The sequence below is a fragment of the Macaca fascicularis genome, chromosome 7 (genome assembly GCF_037993035.2).
Source record: "Macaca fascicularis isolate 582-1 chromosome 7, T2T-MFA8v1.1".
Taxonomy (NCBI): Eukaryota; Metazoa; Chordata; class Mammalia; order Primates; family Cercopithecidae; genus Macaca; species Macaca fascicularis.
The window spans coordinates 55,958,931-55,986,904 of record NC_088381.1 but is presented as its reverse complement, the minus strand read 5'-3'; the positions used below and the strand labels follow the sequence as shown (position 1 = coordinate 55,986,904).

At 48.0% G+C, this 27,974-nt stretch overlaps 1 protein-coding gene across 2 annotated transcripts; it reads left to right on the top strand.

The window, feature by feature from the left end:
• Positions 1–389: 389 nt before the first annotated feature.
• Positions 390–27,959, top strand: CHRNA3 (cholinergic receptor nicotinic alpha 3 subunit). 2 transcript variants are annotated; one of them, XM_005560213.4, is made up of 6 exons: positions 390–625; positions 2,451–2,590; positions 2,705–2,749; positions 4,216–4,325; positions 13,426–14,437; positions 26,528–27,959. In XM_005560213.4, the coding sequence occupies exons 1-6, from the start codon at positions 568–570 to the stop codon at positions 26,654–26,656; spliced, it is 1,494 nt and encodes a 497-aa protein (XP_005560270.2). In that variant the 5' UTR covers positions 390–567; the 3' UTR covers positions 26,657–27,959. The 2 variants fall into 2 exon arrangements, with proteins under 2 accessions (XP_005560270.2, XP_073852594.1); XM_073996493.1 differs by having other exon boundaries at positions 4,067–4,325.
• The last annotated feature ends 15 nt before the right edge of the window (positions 27,960–27,974 follow it).

Sequence of the window (27,974 nt, the reverse complement as noted above, 5' to 3'; positions counted from 1 at the left end):
CTAAACTATAAAGACTTAAAAAAAAAATACCAGTGTTATATCTAAAACACTTAACAATTACTTAATAGCATTAAATACATGAAGCCCCTTTCTGAGTGTGTTGGCGCCTCTCCTACAGCGCCCACCTAGCCCGGTTGTCCCAACCCCCTGCGGGAGCTACACACGCTCCGGAAGCCAGGGACAGAGATTGGGTCCCTCTCCTTCCTGGCGATGGTGACAGCACCTGTTCGGATCTGGTTGTGTGCTGCCGTCCAGAGCGCCCAGCCCGGTGCAGAAGCAGCCCGCCCAGCGCTGGGGACTCCGACGCGGAGCCCCTTCCCCTACTGCACGTACGCCCAGCCCCGCCCCACGCACGCCCTCGCTTGGCGCAGCTGCACTCCTGTCCTCCCGCAGGTCCGAGGGCGCCGGAAACCCAGCGGCGGCGAAGCAGAGAGGAGCCCCGTGCGTCTCCGCCCGTAGGGCTCCGGGTCTGGGGTCTGCGCTGGAGCCGCGCGGGCAGAGGCCGTCGCTGCGCCCGCCGCGCCCTCTCCCGACCGTCCGGGTCCGCGGCCAGCCCGGCCACCAGCCATGGGCTGTCGCCCGCTGTCGCCGCCGCGGCTGCTGCTGCTGCTGTCTCTGCTGCCAGGTACGCTCACGGGCGTTAGGGCTCCGGAGGAACGGGCGCCCGAGAGGAAGCGCGGGATCCGGAGGGGTTGCCGGTGAGAGCACCGCGCGGGCGAGGGGAGAAGGCTGGCGCGGTAGCCGTGGACTCGGAACCCGCGCAAACTCGCTCCAGCCCGGCGGCGACTTGGGTGGGGTGGCTTTTTCCCTTTCGGCTCGCCCCCTACCCCTAGCCACCACCAAACCTGGGAGTCACCGTGCGGACGCTGGTAGGCGCGGGGTAATGGGGAGGTCGAGACTGGGTCCTTCGTCTTGGGCGCAGGAGTTGGGGATTCGCGTCCCAGCGCTGCCCGTCGCCCTGCCCCGCGCACTGGCTCCCAAACTGGCACGCCCAAGCCACCCGCTCCACCGTCTGCACCCCGCCCACCTCCTCATTTGACGGATAGATAGGGTAACTGTATCCAGAGGTGGCTAAAGACTCGGCCAAGGCCACCTGGGGGAAAGGAGAGTCGCTTCGGGACTGGGGCTGGAGCCGGCGCGCCAGCCTCTCCTCCGGTCCTAGCCCCTAGCGCTCCTGGCCGCCTCGCTGTGGGACCTTCCACCGGGAGAGTGCCTCCCGTCTTCCTCCCGCTCTCCAGAGGAGCCTGCTGGGGGAAGCCGGCCCTGGCCCGCCGCTGGGAGGCTCTTGGGTGCCTGGGAGGGCTGGTGGATAGCGAGGGTCGGGACCCGGCAGGGCTGCAGGGAATTCCCGGCGGGCCCGGGCGGGCGGTCTGTTGTGCGATTGTGCGCTCAGAGAGCTTTCTGCCCTCGGTGCCGAGGCCTCTACTATTCAGAACGGCCATACACTCTCAACCGACCTCCTGCCTGGGACCCTCCTTTCATTCTGGGGAAGGGGAGGGGGGAGCTGGAAAAATCCCATTTCAAGACCTGACGAAGTTGGATTCAACTTCCCAGAGGATTCCCCTCCCGCCTCCCCAAGCTGCCCCCGGATCTGTACGTGGGAATCAGAAGACAGCTGACCCCCGTATGCCTCACCTGTACTGGGGTGTGGCTTAGGAACAAAGAGGGGTGCCTAAGGGTTGCAGAGAGGTCAGAGTCTTTGATCAGGATGTGAAGACGGCATCAACAAGAGCTGGGGGTCACACGAGATCACGGGAGCCACATAGTGCCCTGGCTTCTAAGAGGGTCGGTGGCCAAACCCCTACAGGGTGCAATGCAGGAGAGGCCCAGACCTGGGTTGCGTTCTCCCAGAGGCTGGGAGGCAGAAGACCTGGGCCTGGGTGACCGTGGGTGGCCCTGCCCCTGGGGGTGGACTGGCCATCTTTCCATAGTGGAAGCAGCAAGTGGCTGTATCTAGGCAGACAGCATTTGCACCACACCCCTGCCTTGCAGTAACAACCCAGGAAAGGATTGTGAATAGTTCTTGAGCTCTTAGCACAGCACCAAGCTGTGCACTTCCTTCACAACAACCCTTTGAGGTGGATACGTTTATAATCCTCATTTTGACTGGTAAAGACCCTGAGGTTCAGAGAGGTTAAGCCACTTGCCTAAGCTCACACAGCTCACAAGTGATTTGTCAGGATTTGCACCAGATCTGTCCAACTCCAGAACCCAGGCTTGCAACCACTGTGCTTCTCACTGAATGTGTGTGGCCTGGTAGAATCCTGCTCCTCTTGGGCCTCAGTTTCCCATTCTGTAACCCACTGGATAAGACTAGCCTGAAAGTCTAGGGTTCCACAGAATCCCTCCACAGGTGGAGGGGACGCTGTAGATGGGTGATGTTTCTGGTGGGCTGGGTGGGGGAGGTTAAGTAATGATTTCCTGGGGACTGACAGGGCTGCTTCCCCCAGTGGCCAGGGCCTCAGAGGCGGAGCACCGTCTATTTGAGCGGCTGTTTGAAGATTACAATGAGATCATCCGGCCTGTGGCCAATGTGTCCGACCCAGTCATCATCCATTTCGAGGTGTCCATGTCTCAGCTGGTGAAGGTGGTGAGTGCTGAAGCCACGAGCCGTGGCTATGGGGACCCGAGCTTCTGAAGGAGCCTTTCCCAGAGTGAGCCTTGTTTATGTAATTCTCCTGTCTACTTTAATCCCTCTTTCTAGGATGAAGTAAACCAGATCATGGAGACCAACCTGTGGCTCAAGCAAGTAAGTGACCAGACCCTAGGCACTGCTGCCCCCTGGTGGTGACTTCTTTATTTGCTTCAGGTGAACCAAGAAGGGCCCAACGACCAGGCTTTATTTACTTCTGTAGAACCCAGACTGGACTGACTGGCAGATCTATCTCTTCTAAGGCTTGAGGTCACATGCACTGCCCAACAGTCCTCCTGGAAGGACTGTAGGGCCCAACCCCTCAAGTCCCAGTTGGACAGGTTTCAGCCTGGTGAAAGACATTCTCCATGTTCAAACAACAGAACAGTATGAACCTGAGATTGAAGCCCTGCCCCCAAACCCTAGGGTGGTGCCTGAGACACCTCCTTCTCTCCTTGCTAAAAACTCAATTTTTTTTTTCCAGACAGGATCTCGCTGTGTCACCCGGGCTGGAGTGCTGTGGTGCAATCTCAGCTCACTGCAGTCTCCACCAGCAGGGTTCAAGCAATTCTCCTGCCTCAGCCTCCCAAGTAGCTGGGACCACAGGCATGCACCACCACGTCCGGCTAATTTTTGTATTTTTTATAGAGACAGGGTTTCACCATGTTGCCCAGGCTGGTCTCAAATGCCTGAGCTCAAGCAATCCACCCACCTCGGCCTCCCAAAGTGCTGGGGTTACAGGCATGAGCCACTGCACCTAGCCCAGAAACTCATTCTTAAGTCAGAATCAGATGCTGCTGTTGTTGGTAGCATGGGAGTAGATTTTTCTGTTCACATTGAGGCCAAGAAATTGGCTTCCACATGTCCTCCCCAGGGAGGCTTTGTCCAGACTTGCCAGGAGACATAATGGCCCATTGGCCTGCTGGTGACCCTTCTGCCAGCCTTGCCAGCTGAGCACTCAGCACATAGAGCCGTCATCCCCAGGAGGCTGGAAAGCCAGATGGGCACAGTGCCCCACCCAGTACTTGATGCACACGTTCCCTCTGTGGCCGCAGCCTCACCCCTCTCTCCTCTGGTGCTCAGGACTCAGACCTCCCAGACACTTCCTGGGCCCTGCGGGGGTCATGGCTTCTTCCCCCAGAACCTTTCAGAGGCCAGCCTTGCTTAACCTTGGGATGAAAGAGAGTCTGTATTGGAAAACACCCCTGGAGAACCATTCAGGGGCTGTAAACAGCAGGCACATGGACCTGGACATGGTGCAAGAAGTCCAGGAGGCTCCGCCTGGCACTAGAAGTGACCAGAGAAAGCACCAGTAGACCCTGTTTGGTTGATGAGGGGCTGGGCTTGCTCACGGTCATGTGGGCAGTGGCTTCCCTAGTGCCAGGAGGCGGCCTGCAGATCCAGCCCTGTGCTCTCTCCCCACTGCACCCACAGGAGAAGTTGGACTATGTGATCATGGCATGGATGTGGCTCCGTCACATGCAGCAGGGGTGAGGACTCACCAAGATGGGTGGTGCCAAGAGAAGTAAAACCAGGCTGATTCTTTTACTGTCTCCTTCTCCCTCTCTGCTTCCTTCCCCGAGATCTGGAATGACTACAAGCTGAAGTGGAACCCCTCTGACTATGGTGGGACAGAGTTCATGCGTGTCCCTGCACAGAAGATCTGGAAGCCAGACATTGTGCTGTATAACAAGTAAGGTGCTGGGGGGCCCATGCCCTCTCAGGGCTGTCAGCCTGGGCTCTGGGTTTTTGGCCCACTGTGCTTAAAACTTGGCCTTTTCCAAGAGGGCTTCATTCATTTGTTTATTCCACAGGTACATATTCAGCAACCGCTGAATCATCCATGGATGATTGGATCCAAATCATCCAACTCATTTTCTCTCTCTTCTCCTAGTTAGAATTTCAGTTGCTCAGGATTGACCCTCTGTTAAGGATTTCTCTTCATTTTTTAACACAGTAGGAACATGTGTTTTCATATACCAAAATTTCTCCTATGATATTTTGTTTTCTAAAGTTCATTCCCTGATAGTATACCAGGGACCAGAGATGTTGGAAAGCCATGGATAGCAACAGTTTGCTGAATGGCTTCAAAACAGGCATGGGTGGGTGGAGGAAAGCTTCGGGGAAGAATTGGCATTTGAATTGAGTCCTGAAGATTGTGCAGGATCTCAGGACATGGAGCAGATGAGGGCCTGGGGAGGCAGGAGAGTATGTCATGGGCAGCCAAGGTGACCTCATTGGCTGGACTGTGGGACATAAGGATGGAAAGATCCATGGGCCAAGGACAAACCTGTGTGTGGAGGGGGAAGCTCAGATGCCGGGGGCGCCTGGAATGTAGCATCTGTTCGCAGCTCTGTGCAAACAGACAGGAATGGAGTAAATGGTCCCTCCTCACTTTTTCTTTGAGAGAGAATGAGAGTGTTAGAGATCATAGCTGGGTGGGCCCCGCCTGGCTAATTTTTGTATTTTTTAGTAGAGATGGATTTTTGCCATGTTGGCCAGGCTGGTGTCTTAAACTCCTGACCTCAAGCAATCTGTCTGCCTTGGCCTCCCAAAGTGCCAGGATTACAGGCATGAGCCACCGTACCCAGCCCCGATGAGCTTTTTAAAAATACAGGTCTTGGCCAGCCATGGTGGCTCATGCCTATAATCCCAGCACTTTAGGGGGCTGAGGCAGGCAGATCATTGGAGGCCAGGAGTTCGAGACCAGCCTGGCCAACATATCAAAACCTCATCTCTACTAAAAATACAAAAAAAAAAAAAAAAATTAGCCAGGCATGGTGGCGTGTGCCTGTAATCCCAGTTATTCCAGAGGCTGAAGCAGGAGAATCACTTGAACCTGGGAGGTGGAGGCTGCAGTGAGCTAAGATCGCACCACTACACTCCAGCCTGGGTGACAGTGAGACTCCATCTCAAAACAAACAAACAAAAAATACAGGTGCCTGCATTCAAAATATTTTCTTCTTTGTTCTTCACTGTCTTTTCTAAAGTTAATATGTATTACGTTATCAAAAAAATCTCTATACCTGTCCCCAGGTCCTGCGCCACAGAAACACTGAGTCAGTGGCTCTGGGTAGGCCTAGGAATGGGTGTTTTCACAAAGCTGTTCCAGGGACTCGTGTGACCAGCTTGTTTTGGGGATCCCTGATCTGGCCCATCCCTGACATTTCACAGATAAGGACTGAGGCCCAGAGTGGATGTGTGGCACAGCCGGGCCTGGGGTGGCCTCAGCCATCCACTGTAGCTTTCGGGCCGCTGTGGGCAGTGGATGCAGGCGGCCGATGCTGTGATCGGGGGCTGAGCTGGACACCCCAGCCTGTCTCTGCCTGTGTCCCCAAACCTCTACTCTACTCTCTCAGCAGCAAACCTGCCGTCAGACAGCTACCCTGCTACACTGTGTACCCTTCAGAACTCCTCCCACTGGGAAAAGGTCTGGGCCTTGGAGAAAGGATTGATGCTTCCCCAAGTATGTGAAGTGAGGTTCCCATGTACAGAGTAGCATGAGCTTTCTGGGCCCCGTGCTCCCAGCCCGTCTGGGTGGCTACATCCAGATCATAGTTGAGAAGGGTGAGTCTAGGACTAAAAAGACTTCCCTGGCTCCTGCCTTCCAAAGAAGCTGCTCTTGAGCCGGTCCTTCACAATGGGCTACTTCCAGTCTCCTCTGGATCCAGAATGCACATCTTCCCGCCAATTTTGGGAGGCCTCTCCTCTTTCTCTCTTGTAAAGGTTCTTCCTCTGCCAGACTGGTCCTGCTCATCATGGCACCTCCAAAACCCCTCTCTTTTCTCTAAGTCCACTCAAAACTAATACTTTTCACATTTAAGCTCTTTCATTTGACTGACATAAATTTTAGTTGGTATTTTACAGTATGCTCGTTAGTTCTGTAGGTATTGAAGAATGTCATTTTTGTACCTGTGCTTTGGAGTTAAAATGTTTTAACATTTAAACATTTTACATTTACATTTAAACAATTTTCAGCAAAACACTTGATATAGAATTAGTCTATTCTGATTTTAACGCTAAAAATATGTCTAGGTTTTTATGCCGTATTAGTACAAAATAATGTTTTCTTAGTAGTAGTGTTGATTTTACAGTTAGTGTCAGAACTAGAGAAGCTAGGTTTTATACCGAATCACACTTTCTGGACTCTGGCAAAAACAAAAGGGGGTCTTGACTCACTCCGAAGACAGTCCATGTTTTATTTACTATTTTCCCAAGGAAACATAGCACTTATAAATGTTTCTTCTATGTAATTTGTTTTTTTGGTTTTTTTTTTTTTTTTTTTTTTTGAGACAGAGTCTTGCTCTGTCGCCCAGGCTGGGGTGCAGTGGCCGGATCTCAGCTCACTGCAAGCTCCGCCTCCCAGGTTTAGACCATTCTCCTGCCTCAGCCTCCCGAGTAGCTGGGACTACACGCGCCCGCCACCTCGCCCGGCTAGTTTTTTGTATTTTTTAGTAGAGACGGGGTTTCACCATGTTAGCCAGGATGGTCTCGATCTCCTGACCTCGTGATCCGCCCGTCTCGGCCTCCCAAAGTGCTGGGATTACAGGCTTGAGCCACCGCGCCCGGCCTCTTCTATGTAATTTGTATTTGTAAACTGGTCATCAAAGAACTGGGACATAGTATAAACTTAACAGGCTTGCAGGTTTTTTTTGTTGTTCACTGTGAGTTGTCATAGGAATCACATAGTTCAAATGCTCTTAAGGGAACTGGGCAGGGTGTAGAGAATTTTTGCTAAGCTAGAATTCAGAAAATGAGCAGAAAGTTTAATCTTTATGTTTTGGGTTTTATAACCATTTTCTTGCTGGCAATCTTGAGTGAACAGCTGGAGTACTATAGGATGTATGATTTTAGCAATAATGAGAAGCGTAGCAAAATGTTTCAAATTGGATGTGGAGAGGAGCAAATATCATAAGGAATTTCCTTGAAATCTGAAGCTGAAAATAACATTTAGAAAAAATCACCCAACTCATTTTCTCTCTCTTCTCCTAGTTAGAATTTCAATTGCTCAGGATTGACCCTCTGTTAAGGATTTCTCTTCATTTTTTAACACAGTAGGAACATGTGTTTTCATATACCAAAATTTCTCCTATGATATTTTGTTTTCTAAAGTTCATTCCCTGATAGAATCCTCCAGGTGTTCATGGACACTGTAACTCTGTGTTCTGGCAAGTTCATAATTCATTGTAACCTTTTTAGAGAATACTTTTAGGTAACTTGGCTGGGTGTAAAATCATTGACTCCTTTTTACCTTCCATGAAAATCTTTTTTTTTTTTTTTTTTTTTTGAGACAGAGTCTTGCTGTGTTGGCCAGGCTGGAGTGCCTCGGCTCACTGTAATCTCTGCCTCCTGGGTTCCAGCTATTCTCCTGCCTCAGCCTCCTGAGTAGCTGGGATTACAGGTGTGTGCCACCATGCCCAGCTAATATTTTATATTTTTAGTAGAGACAGGGTTTCACCATGTTGGCCAGGCTGGTCTCAAACTCCTGACTTCAAGTAATCTGCCCACCTCAGCCTCCCAGAGTGCTAGGGTTACAGGTGTGAGCCACCATGCCTGGCCTGCTTGTTCTTATGTTTCATCTGGTTTTACTTATTTATTTTTTTTGAGACAGAGTCGAGCTCTGTCACCCAGGCTGGAGTGCAGTGGCACGATCTCGGCTCACTGCAAGCTCCACCTCCCAGGTTCACACCATTCCCCTGTGTCAGCCTCCCAAGTAGCTGGGACTAGAGGCGCCTGCCACCACATCCGGCTAATTCGTGTGTGTGTGTGTGTGTATATGTGTGTATGTGTATATATTTGTATTTATATATATATACACACACACACAAAATTAAGTGAAATTTAAATACACACACACACACACACACACACACACATATATATATATATATATATATATATATATATATATTTTTTTTTTTCCTTGAGATCGAGTCTCACTCTGTCGCCCAGACTGGAGTGCAGTGGCACAATCTCAGCTCACTGCAAGCTCTGCCTCCCAGGTTCACGCCGTTCTCCTGCCTCAGCCTCTCAAGTAGCTGGGACTACAGGCACCCACCACCACGCCTGGCTAATGTTTTTTATATTTTTAATAGAGATGGGGTTTCACCATGTTAGCCAGGTTGATCTCAATCTCTTGACCTCGTGATCCGCACGCCTCAGTCTCCCAAAGTGCTGGGATTACAGGCATGAGCCACTGCGCCCGGCCTCTTCTGGTTTTATTTCTAGAATGATTTTTTTCTTTTTCCTAATTCTTTCCTAAATTATCTACTAATTCTTTATACATTCTGTTTAACCAAATTATCCCTTGTCTTTTCTGATTTCTGTTGTTGTTTCACAGTTTCTAAAAATTTCTTAGTTTCTTTTCACTTAATTTGTAATATCAGATTATCATCAGCTTCATCTGGTTGGTGACTCTGTTTTTGTAGTTGCCGTTAATCTGCATGTGTGTTAATTCAGTTACTTGTTTTTGTATTTTCCTTTCTTTCTTTCTTTTTTTTTTCTTTTTTTGAGACATCGTTTTTTTGCTCTTGTCACCTAGGCCAGAGTGTAATGGCATGATCTTGGCTCACTGCAAATTCTGCCTCCCGGATTCAAGCAATTCTTCTGCCTCAGCCTCCCAAGTAGCTGGGACTACAGGCGCCTGCCACCACGCCCAGCTAAAATTTTTTTTTTGTATTTTCGGTAGAGACGGGGTTTCACCATGTTGGCCAGGCTGGTCTCAAACTGCTGACCTCAGGTGATCCGCCTGCCTCATCCTCCCAAAGTGCTGGGATTATAGGCATGAGCTGCTGCACCCAGTTTGTGTTTTTCTTACAGTATGTTTTCATAAGGCTCTGTTGCTCTTGTTTAAATAGATGTCCTTGGCTGGGCGCGGTGGCTCAAGCCTGTAATCCCAGCACTTTGGGAGGCCGAGACGGGCGGATCACGAGGTCAGGAGATCGAGACCATCCTGGCTAACACGGTGAAACCCCGTCTCTACTAAAAAATACAAAAAACTAGCCGGGCGAGGTGGCAGGCGCCTGTAGTCCCAGCTACTCGGGAGGCTGAGGCAGGAGAATGGCGTGAACCCGGGAGGCGGAGCTTGCAGTGAGCTGAGATCCAGCCACTACACTCCAGCCTGGGCGACAGAGCGAGACTCCGTCTCAAAAAAAAATAAAATAAAATAAAAATAAATAGATGTCCTTGCTGTACTTTTAGGGCAAGTTGCTGGAGGGAATAGGAGAAGACAGGTAGTTACCTTGAGGTAACACTTGTCTCTCTGCATGGACACCTCCACAGTCTCCACAGTCATGACACCACAGCCATGACATGTCATGACACCACACCACATGCCACAGTCATGGCACCTCCATGAGCTGCTGTCTCTGGATGCTGACTTCAGTTTCTGAACCTTCTTTCTCTTCTCAACCCCACTTTTTACCCCATTGAGTTTGGATCCTACCATAAGCTGCTTTTTCTCTGAGTGGTTCTCTGTCCTTCTGGCAGGGAGGTTTGGGGAGGCATTTCTGACATCCTCGGGAGCCCACGCCAGCCGACTGACCTCTGCAGACCCCAAGTGGGTTCCCGTGGGGTTTTTGTTGTTGTTCTTACCCACAAATCGGAACCTGTGGAGCCCTCTCTGCCCCATTGTTCCTCTTGCCGAGGATTCAGCGCAGAGTGGCGTCCTCGTCTTTTGAGGGGCAGCCACTTCTTGGAGATTTCTGTGTCTGGCACTTTTAGGATCTTAGGACATGAGAACCCATCTTTCTTTTCCCCTGGCTGCCTCTACCCAGCAGCTAATCGCATGGGGGTCCCACAGGTCCTGCTGGTGGTGGTGGTCTGACCCCACACTCTCATATCCTGAGGTGCTGCGTAACCTAACTTTGTTGACGATGTGATCAGAAGGTTTGTTATTTTTCTGTCATCCTAGTTGCCCTATTTTTCTGAAGAAATTTAGAGAGATTTTAAAAACCCATGCCATCATGATCGTTCTCATAGCCCTCACCACCCCACCCCACTTCTGTTCTAAAATATCTGTATGATAGTGCTACCTTGGCTGATCATTTGCACCCATACTACCTTTTCTTTTTTAATTGCCTCACATGGTTTGGCAGTACGTTGCTCAGACCCCTCCCACCTCTGCTGTCCCTTGCTGCCAGCCATCTCTGGGTGTGATGTTTATTGATTGATTGATTGATTGAGACAGAATCTCACTCTGTCATCCAGGCTGGAGTGCAGTGGTGCCATCTCAGCTCACTGCAACTTCCACCTCCTGGGTTCAAGCAATTCTCCTACCTCAGCCTCTCTAGTAGCTGGAATTACAGGTGTGCGCCACCACACCCAGCTAATTTTCGTATTTTCAGTAAAGACGGGGTTTCATCATGTTGACCAGGCTGGTCTCAAAACTCCTGACCTCAGGTGATCCGCCCACCTCAGCCTCCCAAAGTATTGGGATCACAGGCGTGAGCCACCGCGCCCAGCTTTCCTTTATTTTTTGGTCATTCGTTAGGTGAACAAATATTTACTGAGTGCCCTTTATGAGGCTGGTGCTGTGCCAGACCCCAGTCTCCAGCTGGGTCTGCATGTTGTGTCTCCTCCTAGCAGAGATATAACTGTTGACGCTGCCCCAGGCAGCACACAGTCCTTCTGATCTGGGCAGATACACCCCAGGGGTGCCGTGGGCAGCAGCAGCAGTGACCAGGATCCCCAGAAATGAGCCATCAGCCCAGCTCAGCTAACCTCTACCATAAACTCTCTGGGGTCTCCGGCAAATCATTCCTGTCCTTTGACCCTCAGTTTTCTCGTCAGCAAAATGAAGCCTTTGGACTAGAGCAGGGGCTAGCGAATGTTTTCTCTAAAGGGCCAGAGAATAAATATTTTAGGCGTTGTGGGTCGTACGTACAGTCACGGTCACAGCTATTCATCTCTGCCCTTGGAACTCAAAAGTAGCCACAGATAATAGACCACAAAAGGCAGTGGCACTATTCCCCCCAGATTTTATTTACAGAAATAGGACCGCAGCTTGCCAACCCCTGGTCCAGACCTTGGGCTCTGAAGCTCCCTTGCTGCTCTGACATTTTGTTGCTCCAGGATTCTGCGAGGAATTGGTTCAGGAGGCCTCTCCTTCCCAAGGGTCTTTTCAACCTTCTGCTTAGCCCAGCCCTCTCCAGGGCCCCTCAGTGCTGAACATGGGCTGAGTCCGCTTGGAGACTGTGTGGATATTCACCTCCACCCCCACCCTCCTACCTCTCCCTTTTTGCTGCAGCCAGAGGCAGGAATACTCTTGTAGGGAATTAAGGGCATGGTGGGAGTGAAGTGGGGCAAAGAATGTATAAACTCAGCAGGGCACCTTTGGGGGCAAACCAGCCAACCAGAGGAAAGACAGGTAGTGGCTTTGGCATTTAACCTTCATGGGTAATGATTATCCTCCTCAGCCAAGACCCAGGAGAAACTAGCAAGGAAGAAGGACACGCACCAGAACATTCCCCTTCTGTTTTCACAGGTTCTCATCCAGTTACAGCAGCACAAAGATATCGCTAGATGTTTAGGTTTTTCAGCTCTTTGTTTACAAGGCAAAGGAGTGTGGCGGTTGCTCCCTTTGAAGGATGTAAATGCCTTCACAAGGCTAAGAAACTTAACAGGGCGGATCTGAGGAATTTTTAAGAACCTTCCTGGGCAGGGCCATTGTGGAAGCAACCGGCCTTGCTCTCAGATGGACCATCTGGCCTTCATGGACGGAATGCCCAATGCAAGACTCAACAGGGATCATCAGCTGATTTTCTGTCAAACAAACCAACAAGACTATTCCTAGAAAAATGTACGTTTCTAAGGCCAGGCAGTGGCTGAAGCCTGTATTCTCAGCACTTTGGGAGGCCGAGGTGGGTGGATCCCTTGAGGTCAGGAGTTTGAGACCAGCCCAGCCAACATGGCAAAACTCCATCCCTACTAAAAATACAAAAAGTAGCCAGGTGTTGTGGCACATGCCTGTAATTCCAGCTACTCAGGAGGCTGGGGCAGGAGACTCACTTGAACCCTGGGAGACAGAGATTGTAGTGAGCTACTGCATGCTAGCCTGCTCAAAAACAAAAGAAAAGAAAACCATATTTCTGTGTGAAAATGAAGTCAGGATGTACATAGTGAAAAGGAAGGGAGAAGAAACATGGGGAGAAAATGGGGACAGACAGAGACACAGAAAGTGAAGAAATCTGTTATGCTGAATTCAAAAGACAAGGAAGCAAAAACATGATTATTATACAACAGTACTGGGAAGAATGGGGGTGAGGAGGGTACAGGGAATGGTCGAATCAGGATCCAGAGATCGGGTTTGGAAATAAACCCATCTGATGAGGTTCTGTTTAATGGGGGTAGACTGCCCTGTGTGGTCCCTGCGGCCCCTTCCAGCTCCCAGTGCAGACTGAGAGGGCCAAGCCTCAGGGACCCTGGGTGGCAAATAATCCCAAAGGCTGCTTCAGCACCTGGCTCCAGGAGGATGACCTTCCTCCCATTTCTTTAATTAAAGGGGGAACAATCTAGGCATTTGGGAGTCTATCAGTTTGGGACCTGTGTTGTGGGATGAACTGGTGGCATGCCCTGAGGGGTGTTCAACATCTCAGATTGTTGTTGGGGAGGGATCTTGGGCCTCAGTATCCCCGTTGGTAAATGGGGCTGGGAATCGGGTGACTTTATGGCACTTTCAGCTCTCATCTTCCGCTGCCTTCCAAATCATTACTGTGAGAAGCTGGTCGAGATGACCACTATATGACCCAGTGTTAATGACCATGTGTTACTGTGCCCCCCATCTGTCTTTGCAGTGCTGTTGGGGATTTCCAGGTGGATGACAAGACCAAAGCCTTACTCAAGTACACTGGGGAGGTGACTTGGATGCCTCCTGCCATCTTTAAGAGCTCCTGCAAAATTGACGTTACCTACTTCCCGTTTGATTACCAAAACTGCACCATGAAGTTCGGTTCCTGGTCCTACGACAAGGCGAAAATCGATCTGGTTCTGATCGGCTCCTCCATGAACCTCAAGGACTACTGGGAGAGCGGCGAGTGGGCCATCATCAAAGCCCCGGGCTACAAACATGACATCAAGTACAACTGCTGCGAGGAGATCTACCCCGACATCACATACTCGCTGTACATCCGGCGCCTGCCCTTGTTCTACACCATCAACCTCATCATCCCCTGCCTGCTCATCTCCTTCCTCACTGTGCTCGTCTTCTACCTGCCCTCCGACTGCGGTGAGAAGGTGACCCTGTGCATTTCCGTCCTCCTTTCCCTGACAGTGTTTCTCCTGGTGATCACTGAGACCATCCCTTCCACCTCGCTAGTCATCCCCCTGATTGGAGAGTACCTCCTGTTCACCATGATTTTCGTAACCCTGTCCATCGTCATCACTGTCTTCGTGCTCAACGTGCACTACAGAACCCCGACTACACACACAATGCCCTCATGGGTGAAGACCGTATTCTTGAACCTGCTCCCCAGGGTCATGTTCATGACCAGGCCAACAAGCAACGAGGACAACGCTCAGAAGCCAAGGCCCCTCTCTGGTGCCGAGCTCTCAAATCTGAATTGCTTCAGCCGTGCAGAGTCCAAAGGCTGCAAGGAGGGCTACCCCTGCCAGGACAGGATGTGTGGTTACTGCCACCACCGCAGGATAAAAATCTCCAATTTCAGTGCTAACCTCACAAGAAGCTCTAGTTCTGAATCTGTTGATGCTGTGCTCTCCCTCTCTGCTTTGTCACCAGAAATCAAAGAAGCCATCCAAAGTGTCAAGTATATTGCTGAAAATATGAAAGCACAAAATGAAGCCAAAGAGGTAAGGATATGGCTCTTATTATATTGATCATTCATTCATTCAACAAACATTTACGGATTCCTCGTGGGGCAAGGCATAGGGTAGGGGTTAAGAAATTACACTCTGGAGTCAGTGGCCTGTGTTAAGACCAGTTATATGTCCTAGGGTATGTTACCTCACCTCTTGGAGCATGTTTTCTCGTCTGTAAAATGGGATGATCAAGCATGTAGTATGTGGTACCCAGAAGCTAGCCACCAGGCTGCCAGCAGGCTGGACCATGAAAACACTTGATGCCAATAGAGTAGATTAGGATGTAGGCTGGAAAAGGGCATGGGGCCAGATGATCTCCAGTTGGTATTGGTTAACTGAGGTTGTATTTTTATTTTTACTTTATTTTTAATTATTTTTTTGAGACAGGGTCCTGCTCTGTCACCCAGGCTGGAGTACAGTGGCTCAATCTGGGCTCACTGCAACTTCTGCCTCCTGGCTCACGCGATTCTCCCATCTCAGTTTCCTGAGTAGCTTGAACTGCAGGTGCCCTGCCATCATGCCCTACTTTTTTACTTTTTTTTTTTTTTTTGAGACGGAGTCTCGCTCTGTCACCTGGGCTGGAGTTCGGTGGTGCAATCTCGGCTCACTGCAAGCTCTGCCTCCCAGGTTCATGCCATTCTTCTGCCTCAGCCTCCCCAGCAGCTGGGACTATAGGTGCCTGCCACCACACCTGGCTAATTTTTTGTATTTTTAGTAGAGATGGGGTTTCACCGTGTTAGCCAGGATGGTCCCGATCTCCTGACCTTGTGATCCGCCCGCCTCAGCCTCCCAAAGTGCTGGGATTACAGGTGTGAGCCACTGCGCCAGGCAATTTTTGACATTTTTTTGTAGCAATGGAGTTTTGTCATGTTGTCCAGGCTGGTTTCAGACTCCTCGACTCAAACTATCTGCTCACCTCAGTCTCCCAAAATGCTGGGACTACAGGTGTGAGCCACTGCACCTGGCCTTTATTTTTACTTTCTAATTATATATGTGTTCTCATTGAGGAAGAATTTATGTAGAGTAAAGTGCACACCTCTTCAATGTACATGTCAATGAATGTTTACATCATGTATAGAACCATGTAACCAAGATCCAGGTAAAGATATAGAACACTCCCAGTGCCCCAAAAATTCCCCAATGCCTTTGCCAGTCAGTGTCTCCTTCCCTGCTTGATACCCACCATCCTGGCTTAGGCGCAGTGGCTCTCACCTGTAATCCTAGCACTTTAGGCAGCTGAGGCAGGTGGATGGCTTGAGATCAGGAGTTTGAGACCAGCCTGGGAAACATAGCGAAACCCTGTCTCTAACAGAAATACAAAAATTAGCCAGGCATGGTGGCATGTGCCTGTTGTCCTAGCTACTCAGGAGGCTGAGGTGAGAGGATCACTGGAGCCCAGGACGTCTAGGCTGCAATGAGCCATGATCATGCCACTGCACTCCAGCCTGGGTGACAGAGTGAAGTCCTTTCTTAAATTAATTAATTAATTTTTTAAAAATAACCATTATACTGATTTATTTGATAATTGATTCATTTTACCTTTTTTTTTTTTGTTTTTTTTGTTTTTTTTGAGATGGAGTCTTGCTCTGTCACCCAGGCTAAAGTGCAGTGGTACAATCTCTGCTCACTGCAAGCAACCTCTGCTTCCCAGGTTCAAGTGATTCACATGCCTCAGCCTCCAGAGTGGCTGGGACTACAGGTGCCTGCCTGCCTGCTACCATGCCTGGCTAATTTTTTGTATTTTAGTAGAGACGGGATTTCGCCATGTTGGCCAGACTTGTCTCGAACTCCCGACCTCAGGTGATCCACCTGCCTTGGCCTCCCAAAGTGCTGGGATTACAGGTGTTAGCCACCATGCCCGGCCAGTTTTACCTATTCTTGAGTTTCATATAAATGGAATCACATAGTATAAACTCTCCCATATCTGACTCCTTTCATTCAACATAATGTCTTTGAGGTTTATCTTTGTTGCTGTTTCTTTCTTATTAGTGTGTAATATTCCATAATATGACTATAATACTGCCTTCTGTTTGTTTTACATTTGTTGGACATTTGGTTATTTCCAATTTGAGGCTACTATGAATAAAACTGCTACAAATATTTATGTCTTTTGGTGAACGTATGCACTTATTTCTCCTGGATGTATACCTAGCGGTGGAATTGCTGGATCATTGGAGAGATGTCTTGAACTTCAGTGCATACTGTAAGGTTTCCAGAGTGATGGAATCATTTGACACTTCCCTAGCGATGTTTCAGCGTTCCATTTGCTTCACACCCTCACTAACGTGTGTGATGTGGCATTTTACTGCGGATTTAATTAGCATTTTCTCATTGAGTAATTATTAGGGCTCTTTGTCATATACTTATTGGTCATTTGGATATCTTCTTTAGTGAAGTATCTATTCACATTCTTTTGCCCATTTTTTTGAGATGGGGCGTTGCTATGTTGCCCTAGCTGGTCTCAAAACTCCCAGGCTCAAACGATTCTCCTGCATCAGCCTCCCAAGTTGCATGCTGGGACTACAGGTGCTACCACACCCAGTTCTTGCCCATTTTTTAATTTGTATTATGATTATTATTATTATTATTATTATTTTAGATGGAGTTTCACTCTTGTTGCCCAGGCTGGAATGCAATGGTGTGATCTCAGTTCACTGCAACCTCTGCCTCCTTGGTTCAAGTGATTCGCCTGCCTCAGCCTCCCAAGTAGCTGGGGTTACAGGCATATGCCACCACACCTAGCCAATTTCGTATTTTTAGCAGAGGCGGGGTTTCACTATGTTGGTCAGGCTGGTCTCAAACTCGTTACCTCAGATGATCCACTCACCTCGGCCTCCCAAAGTGCTGGGGTTATTACAGACATGAGCCACCATGCCCAGCCCATTTTTTTAATTGAGTGAACTTAGTTCTGTTTTCTCCAAAAATCTAATGCTTGAACTTAAGAACTGAGAACTTATGTCAAGTAATAAGAATAGGAAAGACTTAGTGTAAATAAATGTCATGTGCCTGGTCATTCCATGACTGTATACCACCAAGGTTACCAGGACCACACTTAATGACTTTATGAGAAGTTCTGCTTTAAAATTAAGTGGATCTGCCTTAAGTTGTTTATCAGCAAAGAGGTAATTACCAGATAACTTCATCTCTTGACCCACTGTAGGCAATTAATATTGATAAGGTATGTCTGGAGCCTCTTTTATTCAGCTGTGAGTGGCATACCAAAGTGGATGGGACAGGAGGGAGACAGCCACAGCTGCCCTCATCCCCTCACCCCCACCCATCTGAGCAACTATGAGTATGTCTTCTGACCATAATGGTGCAAAACCTTCAGCTGATCCCAGTAATTTAGCGGAAGAGTCAGGCACTCCTTTAAATTCAATTGAAGCAGTTGTTGGACACCATGAGTAATTAGAAGTGAACAAATGAACAGGGCCGGGTGCAGTGGCTCACGCCTGTAATCCCAGCACTTTGGGAGGCCGAGGCGGGTGGATCACCTGAGGTCGGGAGTTGGAGACCAGCCTGACCAACACGGAGAAACCCCCATCTTTACTAAAAATACAAAATTAGCTGGGCATAGTGGCGCATGCCTATAATCCCAGCTACTTGGGAGGCTGAGGCAGGAGAATCACTTGAACCCAGGAGGCAGAGGTTGCAGTGAGCCAAGATTGAGCGCCATTGCACTCCAGTCTGGGCAACAAGAGCAAAACTCCATATCAAAAAAAAAAAAAAAAGTCCGGGCGCGGTGGCTCAAGCCTGTAATCCCAGCACTTTGGGAGGCCGAGACGGGCAGATCACGAGGTCAGGAGATCGAGACCATCCTGGCTAACACGGTGAAACCCCGTCTCTACTAAAAAAATACAAAAAACTAGCCGGGCGAGGTGGCGGGCACCTGTAGTCCCAGTGACTCGGGAGGCTGAGGCAGGAGAATGGTGTAAACCCGGGAGGCGGAGCTTGCAGTGAGCTGAGATCCGGCCACTGCACTCCAGCCTGGGCGACAGAGCGAGACTCCATCTCAAAAAAAAAAAAAAAGTAAATGATCAGTGAAAATCTATTTGTCTGATACTGATAACTTTTGCAGACATCTTCTTTACCCACTTTAAAAATAATTATTTCTTTACTAAAGGTCGAGATCTAAGTACCTATACTCTAGCTTTTGTCAGGCTATTAGAAATTACTTTTATTCTAAAACTTATTTATTAGATACCATACAAGGTGTTAGAGTTTTAGAAGGGCCTAAGGCATGGAGACAGACATATAAAAAACTTGTAATTAAAAGGGAGGTCACAAACTTAAATACAAGGCAGGTAGATTGGTGAAATGGCCTGAATGCAACAATAGGGAGTGGTGGGGTCTGTGGCAAACTAGTGACACATGGTCCGTCTTAAGAGGCAGCCACTGCTCACCTCTGGTCATGTCTCCACATGGGCTTGTGAGCCCATTATTGCTAGATCTTCCTGTTTTTTTCAGAGAAGGCAGAAATCTGGCCAGCAGGCCACCAGATTGTCTATGAGAAAGTAGCGAGTGTTAGAGTAAAGGTGCCAACTCAGTGCTCGGAGGAGAAAGTCGAGCTGTCTGAAGGATTCCTTCTTTCCCTGAGTGACTGACACTCTGCTATTTACACAGAATTTTTCAGAGATATTTTAATTTCCTACATCTCTGGCTCCAGCTTGGCTGGTTTTAACTGTCCTTGGTTCTAAGGAGCCTAGACTGAAGCCTAGGCTGTTTTCCCAGAGCCGTCTCCTGAGGGTGCTGTGAGCCTGTGAATGCTGATCCCTGGACACATTCACAGGCTCCTAAGGTAGGGGAAGTGTCCAGCCTTCCCTGGCTGTTCTTTTTTAAAAAATTGTTCACACCAAGAAGCAGCTTCTCTGCTCCTTCTTGAATCTCCGCCTGGTTCAGCCTGCCTGCCTCCACCATGTCCATCAGGGTGACCCAGACGTCCTACAAGGTGTCCACCTCTGCCCCCCAGGCCTTCAGCAGCCGCTCCTACACAAGTGGGCCCAGTGCCCACATCAGCTCTTCGAGTTTTTCCCGTGGGCAGCAGCAGTTTCTGGGGTGGCCTGGGCGGAGGCTGTGGCGGGACCAGCGGTATGGGAGGCATCAGTGCTGTCACGGTCAACTTCTTCTTGTGAAGAAGATCAAGACCATGGGAAGCTGGTGTCCAAGTCCTCTGACACCCTGCGAAGTGAACAGCCACAGCAGCCCCTCCCAGCCTGCCCTTCCTGTGGCTGCCCCAGAGCCTGGGAGGGAGGCCCATGTGCAGGGGGGCACAGGGAACGGAAGACCCACCTGAGGCTTCCCCCAGCCCTCAGCCCACCCTCAGGGGAGTTCACTGCCTAGGCACCCCTCTTGCCCATGCCTCCAGCTACAAAACAATTCAATTGCTTTTTTTTTCCCCAAAAAAAATAAAACCTCAGCTACCTCTGAAAAAAAAAAAAAAAAAAAAGTTCACATTGGTCATCCCCATAGGCTCGTACTTGGTCTTATTAGTAAGGAATTTAATTAGCAATAATACTCTAATTTTAGAGTTAGGACTAGGATTGGATTATCAAATTAGAAAACTAGTTAGGGAGCTGGTTTGTGGTAGCATGGAAGCACTCTTTGTTGACAGTTGTTTTGATGGCTGATCCCTCAGTGATTGGCATACTGTAGGAGTTGCTTTCTAGATCTTAGAGGGGCCACCGATCCCAGCCAGGATTCTGTTTTTTTTGAGACAGAGTCTCACTCTGTCCCCCAGGCCAGGTTGCAGTGGCATGATCTCTATTCACTGCTATCTCCACCTCCTGGGCTTAAGCGATTCTCCTGCCTCAGCCTCCTGAGTAGCTGGGACCACAGACACAAGCCACCATGCCTGGATACTTTTTGTATTTGTAGTAGAGACAGGGTTTCACCATGTTGGCCAGGCTGGTCTCAAACTCCTGACCTCAAGTGATCGCCCTCCTCGGCCTACCAAAGTGTTGGGATTATGGACGTGAGCAACCCAGCTATGATATTTTGAGCTGATAATTCTGAGACTTTTTTTTTCTATTTGGTAGAGAAAGATATAGGTATAGATATAATTTCATTCATTCCAGTTGGAGCCTGGCCTTTGATCAATTGTTTATTAATTTGCATGTGTTGTAATTACTGCTTTATCAGGATTACATTTGTTATGTCATATTTTCTATTTACTCTTTTTTTGATATCGAACAGGTAATGTGCCACGTGTTTTTTTTTTTTTTTTTTTTGAGACGGAGTCTCGCTCTGTCGCCCAGGCTGGAGTGCAGTGGAGTGATCTCGGCTCACTGCAAGCTCCGCCTCCCGGGTTCACGCCATTCTCCTGCCTCAGCCTCCCAGTAGCTGGGATTACAGGCGCCGCCACCACGCCCGGCTAATTTTTTGTATTTTTAGTAGAGAAGGGGTTTCACCATGTTAGCCAGGATGGTCTCAATCTCCCGACCTCGTGATCCGCCCGCCTCGGCCTCCCAAAGTGCTGGGATTACAGGCGTGAGCCACCGCGCCCGGCCCACGTGTGTTTTATATTTATTCTCCTGTAGCTATTCCTAACTGATTTAAACCCATCCCCCAGTTCCCTTTCCATCTCGATCAGTCTCTTATATGTCTCAATATCTGTATCTTACACCCATCCACTCTCCTTCCCCTCTTACCTTCCCATAGAATAAAGGGAACTGCCTTTAGCCACCCCAGTTATTCCTAGTTCTGGATTTTTATGAATGTACATTTTCATTTTTGCCATTCCTTTTTTTAGTCTACAATGAACTTTGCCAAGTTTACTTATCCTTCACATACATTGCATGGTGTCCCCCTGGATTTATTTCTCTTCTTTAAAAAAAAAAAAATTCTTTGAAACGGTGTCTTGCTCTGTCTCCCACATTGGAGTACAGTGGCACGATCACGGCTCACTACAGCCTCAACCTCCTGGGTTCAAGTGATCCTCCCACCTCAGCCTTCCACGTGGCTGGGACTACAGGTGGATGCCACCATGTCTGGCTAATTTTTTAATTTTTTGTAGAGATGGGATCTCACTATATTGCTCAGGCTGGTCTTGAACTCCTGTGATCAAGTGATCCTCCTGCCTCAGACTTCCAAAGTGCTGAGATTACAGGTGTGAGCCACCATGCCCAGCCAATTCCTTCTCTTACAGGCATGCCTTCTCAAGAGTGTTTAAGGGTAAACCTTCTGGGGCCTGGCAGGCTAAAAAATTTATTATAGCCTCACTTTAAAGAGGGAGTTTAGCTGGCTACAAAACTCTTCAGCTAAGGTTGGATACTTCAGCTAGGGTTGAAATTCTCTTCCATAATACTTAAATATTGCTCCACGGTCTTTTTCACCTGTGTCACTTTTGAAAAGTTTTAAGTGGATCGGGCGCGGTGGCTCATGCCTGTAATCCCAGCACTTTGGGAGGCCAATCACCTAAGATCAGGAGTTCGAGACCTGCCTGGCCAACATGGTGAAACCTCATCTCAACTAAAAATAAAAAATTTAGCTGGGCATGATGGCGGGCACCTATAATCCCAGCTACTCGGGAGGCTGAGGCAGGAGAATCACTTGAATCCAGGAGGTGGAGGTTGCAGCGAGCCAAGATTGTGCCATTGCACTCCCAAGTGACAAGACCAAGACTCTGTCTCAAAAAAAAAAGTTTTAAGTGAGTCTGAGTGTTGGTCCTTTGTGAATACTGGATTCTGCCTAGGAGCTATTAGAATTTGTAGAGAATGTGTCTGGGTAGGGTCTCTCCTACTCTGCTTGGCACTGGTTATGAGCCAGTTCATTCTGAAGTTGCTGTCTTTAATTCTGAGAGATTCCAGCTTCTGATTTCTGTAAAGACTCCTTCCCACCCCTTCCTTTTCTCTTTTCCTGAGCTCCTGTTGCAGCGACATGTCGGCGTCCAGCCTCCCCATCTCTTATGCTGTACGCTTCCCATCTCGTCATTACTTCTGGCTGCTCCCAGGAGCTTTCCACAGTCTCTCCTCCCACCTCTCTGCTTCTTTCCTGAGTGGCATCTATCCTGCCAGTTACCCCATCCCCTGAGTTCTTGATTTGTAACTTTTCTGTTTCTCACACCTGTTATTTCCACTTGGTTCTTCTGTAAAACTGCAGGTTCCTTAGTTTCCAATGGTCCCTTATCTCATGTTTATTTGAAATCTATGAATTTTCTTTCAAATAATTGAGTTGGTATATTTGGGGCCTGTAAACTCACTTTTCCTGGGGGTGTCAGTCATCCTTTCTGAATTGTGTTTGGGAAGGGGCTGAAATCCAGGCTTTCAGAATGTTGAGGGTCCACACAGCCACAAACTCTGCTAGATCACCTTTCAAGGTCATCCCCTCCAGATGACCTTGTCCCTCAAAGAATGTCTTATTATCTGCCTGACCCTGATCTCCTCCAAGTACCTCCTGCTGGACTGAAGCTGTTTGGTCCTTGATGTGTGGAACTTCAGTCTTAGCTGAAGAGTTTTGTATCCAGCTACTCTCTCTGAAGTGAGGCAATGGCCAGGCACAGTGGCTCACACCTGTAATCCCAGCACTTTGCAAGGCCAAAGCAGGAAGATTGCTTGAGGCCAGGAGCTAGAGACCAGCCTGGGCAATATAATGAGACCTCATGTCTTAAAAGATAATAAATAATAAAATAAAAGAGGATGGGCACCGTGGCTCATGCCTGTAATCCTAGCACTTTGGGAGGCTGAGATGGGTAGATCACTTGAGCCCAGGAGTTCAAGACCAGCCTGAGCAACATGGGGAAAACCTATCTCTACCAAAATAAATAAATAAATAAAAGTGAGGCTGCAATAAAATTTTTAGCCTTCTTGTTTTTTTGTTTTTGTTTTTGTTTTTGTTTTGAGGTCTTGCTCTGTCATCCACTTTGGAGTGTAGTGGAGCTATCGTAGCTCACTGTAGCCTCTAAATCTTAAGCTCAAGCAATCTTCTAACCTCAGCCTCCCAAATGCTAATTTTTTTTTTAAATTTGAAGAGGCAGGGGTCTCACTGTGTTGCCCAGGCTGGTCTTGAGCTCCTGGACTAAAGCATTTCTCCTGCCTTGGCCTCCCAAAGTGCTAGGATTAAAGGTGTGATCCACCACACCTGGCCTTTTGAGCCCTTAGAACAACATTTATCCATAAACATTCTTGAGAAGGCAGGCCAATAAGAAGAGAAACAAATCCGGGGGCTACAAGGGGAAGGAGGAAAGCCTCGGGTTCTACCAGTCAATGGGCAGCTCAGTTCTCTGCACTTCCCTTCAGCCAGGCTCTGCTGGACTTGCGAAGGGACCCCCTGAACCTGCATCTCTGGGCTGGGAGTGGCAGGCTAAAGAGGCAAAGAGGCGAGAGAACAAAGAACTCTCCCTAGCCCTCCCCTCCACCAAGCCCCTCCGCCTGCCCAGGGCTGCCATCCCCAGTCCCCGGCCACACCTTCCCAGTTTCTGGGCCTTTAAAGTAGTCTTCTCTTGCTTCTGGGCCAGCTGTCAGTTTGGGCTAGTTCACCATTTTGCCTAACACTCATCTATCTGTGACTCATCAGAAAATAGCCAATATCAAGTGCTTTAAAGACTTTAGGAGTTAGATATAAGTCCAGCACAGTGACTCATGCCTGTAATCCAACACTTTGGGAGGCTAAGGAAGGAGGATCACTTGAGCCCAGGAGTTCAAAACCATCCTGGGCCACGCAGGGAAACTCTGTCTCTACAAAAAAATTAAAAATCAGGCCAGGTGCAGTGACTCACACCTGTAATCCCAGCACTTTGGGAGGCCGAGGCGGGTAGATCACCTGAGGTTGGGAGTTCAAGACCAGCCTGGCTAACATGGTGAAACTCCATCTCTACTAAAAATACAGTAAATTAGCCTGGGGGTGGTGGCATGAGCCTGTAATCTCAGCTACTCGTCGGAGGCTGAGGCACGAGACTTGCTTGAACCTAGGAAGCAGAGGTTGCAGTGAGCCACGATCGTGCCACTGCACTGCAGCCTAGGTGACAGGGTGAGACTCCATCTCAAAAAAAAAAAAAAATTGCAGGTGGCTCACACCTGCAATCCCAGCACTTTGGGAGGCCGGGGCAGGTGGATCACCTGAAGTTGGGAGTTTGAGACCAGCCTGGCCAACATGAAACCCCATCTCTACTAAAAGTACAAAAATTAGCTGGGCATGGTGGTGGGCACCTGTAATCCCAGCTACTCAGGAGGCTGAGGCAGGAGAGTCACTTGAACCTGGGAGGCAGAGGTTGTAGTGAGCCGAGGTCATGCCATTGCACTCCAGCCTGGGCGACAAAAGCCTGGGCGTCTCAAAAAACAAAAAAGTCACCTGTGTGTAGTGACACACACCTGTAGTTCCAGCTACTTGGGAAGCTGAGTGCAGATTACTTGAGCCCAGGAAGTCGAGGCTGCAGTGAGCCATCATCGTACCCCTGCACTCCAGCCTGGGCAACAAAGCAAGACCCCATCTCAAAAAAAAAAAAGATAAAAAATTTCTGTCCAGCCAGCTCTTTTTGCACCACTGTTTATATTCATGTGTAAGACCCAAGTGTCATCTTTCTTCATGAGGCTTAAGTAAGAGTCATTTTATAAATCAACATTAGTATCACTAGGCTCTATTCATTAAGGACTCTTCTGAAACAACCTTCTGAGGGAGGTACTGTTCTTATCCCCATTTTACAGATGAGGAAAATGAGGCTAAGAGCGGTCATGGAATTTACCCAGATTCTCACAGCTCGAAAGGAGCAGAGCTGGGATTCTAATCAGTTTGTCTCCAAGTCTCTGCTTTTCCACCCCTCTGGCCTCCTAGAGCCTTAGGACGTGGCTGGTAGGGGGTGGGTAGGAATCTCACATCTCAAGGTGTATCTGAAGCACACACAAACCAGTCTTAGGAATTCAAATAAAGTACCTTATGGCAAATATGGCATCATAATTCTAATTTTACCTATGACAGTAGTGTCACCAAGAGGACACATTTACTCAAGCTCACAATGGTGATGTAAAATCTTCGTCTCCCAGTGCCATTTCAGTATACTTAAATTAATAAATTACATGCTGCCTCTTTATTTTGATTATTGCTTTAAAATCAGCTGATTCATGGGTTCTCTCTCTCAATTCAATTATGGCTTCTTTGCTTTCTGAATTGTCTAGGAGTATAATTACCCTACAATTTTCCTTCCTATTTCAAGCCCAAATTGAAGCTGTATGATATACACTTGGTCTTGCTTTTTCTCCCATCTTTTACTTTATTGTCAGCAATTATTTCTGATGTTCAACCTGCTCTCCAACTGCACAGTATTCCATGATACTTTGGCCTTACACTAAAAATGACTTTTGATCAGCTGGGCATCGTGGAGAGGGCAGTGGGGAGGGAAAGGGTGATGAGGATGGACTTGCCCTGATGTGTGTTCTCATTTTTGGAACAGATGTTAAAAGGAAATTTATTTTGTTTTTGAGACAGGGTCTCGCTCTGTTACCCAGGCTGGAGTGCAGTGGTGCAATCTTGGCTCACTACAACCTCCGCCTCCTGGGTTCAAGAAATTCTCATGCCTCTGCCTCCCAAGTAGCTGGGATTACAGGCATGCACCACCAATCCTGGCCATTTTTTTTATTTTTTTGTAGAGACGGGGTTTCACCATGATCTCAAGTGGTCTCAGCCTCCCAAAGTGCTGGGATTACAGGTGTGAGCCACTGCACCCAGCCAGAAATTTATATCTAAAACTGGATAAGGAGTACTTTGAAGCACTTGTAGATGATGTTGGACTATATTAGGCATTCTAACCAAGGCCCAGAATCCTTCCGTGGAAGTCCAAACTGGTTTCACTAACTTTATAAAATTGGAATTCAATTTAGAAAAACTAGGTTATGCATATATTAGGAAACTTCTGATTTGAAACAGATCTAACATGACAAGTCTTTTACACCTGTTTCTCTCCTGCATCAAGAGAAACTTGAGAATGGTAGATTTCCTCAGACTACATCAATTAGGGGGAAAAAAGGGCTTCTTGCATATTAGAGACAAAATGGCTTCTACTGCAATGTATTTATTAAATCTTCAGTATTGAAAATGTATTAATTTTGCCTTTCCCTCCATGTTTTTTTCCTCTTTTATCATTTTGTTTTGCAGATTCAAGATGATTGGAAGTATGTTGCCATGGTGATTGATCGTATTTTTCTGTGGGTTTTCACCCTGGTGTGCATTCTAGGGACGGCAGGATTGTTTCTGCAACCCCTGATGGCCAGGGAAGATGCATAAGCACCAAGCTGTGTGCCTGCCTGGGAGACTTCCTTGTGTCAGGGCAGGAGGAGGCTGCTGCTTAGTAGGAACGTACTTTCTGTTATCAAGCTACCAGCTTTGTGTTTGGCATTTCGAGGTTTGCTTATTTTCCAGTTATCTTGGTTTTTGTCAAAAAAAGAATCATGCGAAAAAAAGTAGAATATTTATTATGGATAAATGAACATTTAACTAGCCTTTTTGGCATGGTAAAGAGATGTCAAAATGTGATTCTTCTATGTGATAAGTAGTGTGCTGTGCTATGGAATATACGTGTAAAAATGTTTCAAGACAAAACTGGATAGAAAAATGCTGTTGAGAAATATGAAAAGTCATTCAGTTCAGTATCACTGCAGATCTCCCAGTGGTTTTTCTTATTTAGCCCATAATCTCTTTGCAGGTTTATACTAATTCAGCAATCTCCTACTGTTACCCATTTCTCACCATGCATTTCTCATTCTTTATTGGGTCTAAAGGGCTGTGCCTCCATTTCAGAGAGCTTCAACTAATTCTCTTGCATAATTCTAAATTATACCATGAGAAATCATGCCTAGTTATTCATTGTTAATAAACTGTTTTAGTACACCATAAACTGGGTGGATTATAAACAACAGAAATTTATTTCTCAGTTTTGAAGGAGGTCCAAGGTCAAGGCACCAGCAAATCTGGTGTCTGGTGAGGGTCCTCTTCCTCAAACGGTGCCTTCTAGCTGTTTCCTCACATGACTGAAGGGACTAGCTACCTCTGTGGGGTCTATTTTATAAGGGCACTGACCCCATTCATGAGAGCAGAGCCCCCATGGCCTAATCACCTCTCCAAGGCCCCCTCCTTCTAAGACAATCACACTGGGATTAGGTTTCAACATATGAATTTGGGGAGGACACATTCCGACCATAGCATGAACCTTTAGAACAGGGTTTCTCAGCCTTAGCACTATGGACATTTTGGGCTGGATAAGTATGTGTTGGGACAGAGTGGGGGTATCCTATGCATTGTAGGATCTTTAGCAGTACCCTGGGCTCAACTTACTAGATACCAATGACATACCCTGCTTCTTCACCAGTTACAATAACCAAGAATGTCTCCATTGTTAAATGTCCCCTTAGGAGCAAAACTGCCCCTGGTTGAGAAACATTGCTTCAGACAAATTGTTAAGAAAGAGTATCATGTACTACACTTCTGAATCTTAACATGATCATCATCACTGACGGATGATTCAGAGACTGTTTGAATCTTGTCTCACTAGCTGTTTTTCCTATGCAAAAATAAAACGGACAGAATTGCAGCCTGCTGTGACTCA

What these genes read in the sequence shown, in the direction of transcription:
- CHRNA3 (XM_005560213.4), top strand. Translation starts at nt 568, where the DNA reads ATGGGCTGTCGCCCGCTGTCGCCGCCGCGGCTGCTGCTGCTGCTGTCT. An exon ending in TGTCTCAGCTGGTGAAGGTG is followed by an intron (nt 2,591 to 2,704) that starts GTGAGTGCTGAA and finishes CCCTCTTTCTAG; the next exon opens with GATGAAGTAAACCAGATCAT. An exon ending in GACATTGTGCTGTATAACAA is followed by an intron (nt 4,326 to 13,425) that starts GTAAGGTGCTGG and finishes CTGTCTTTGCAG; the next exon opens with TGCTGTTGGGGATTTCCAGG.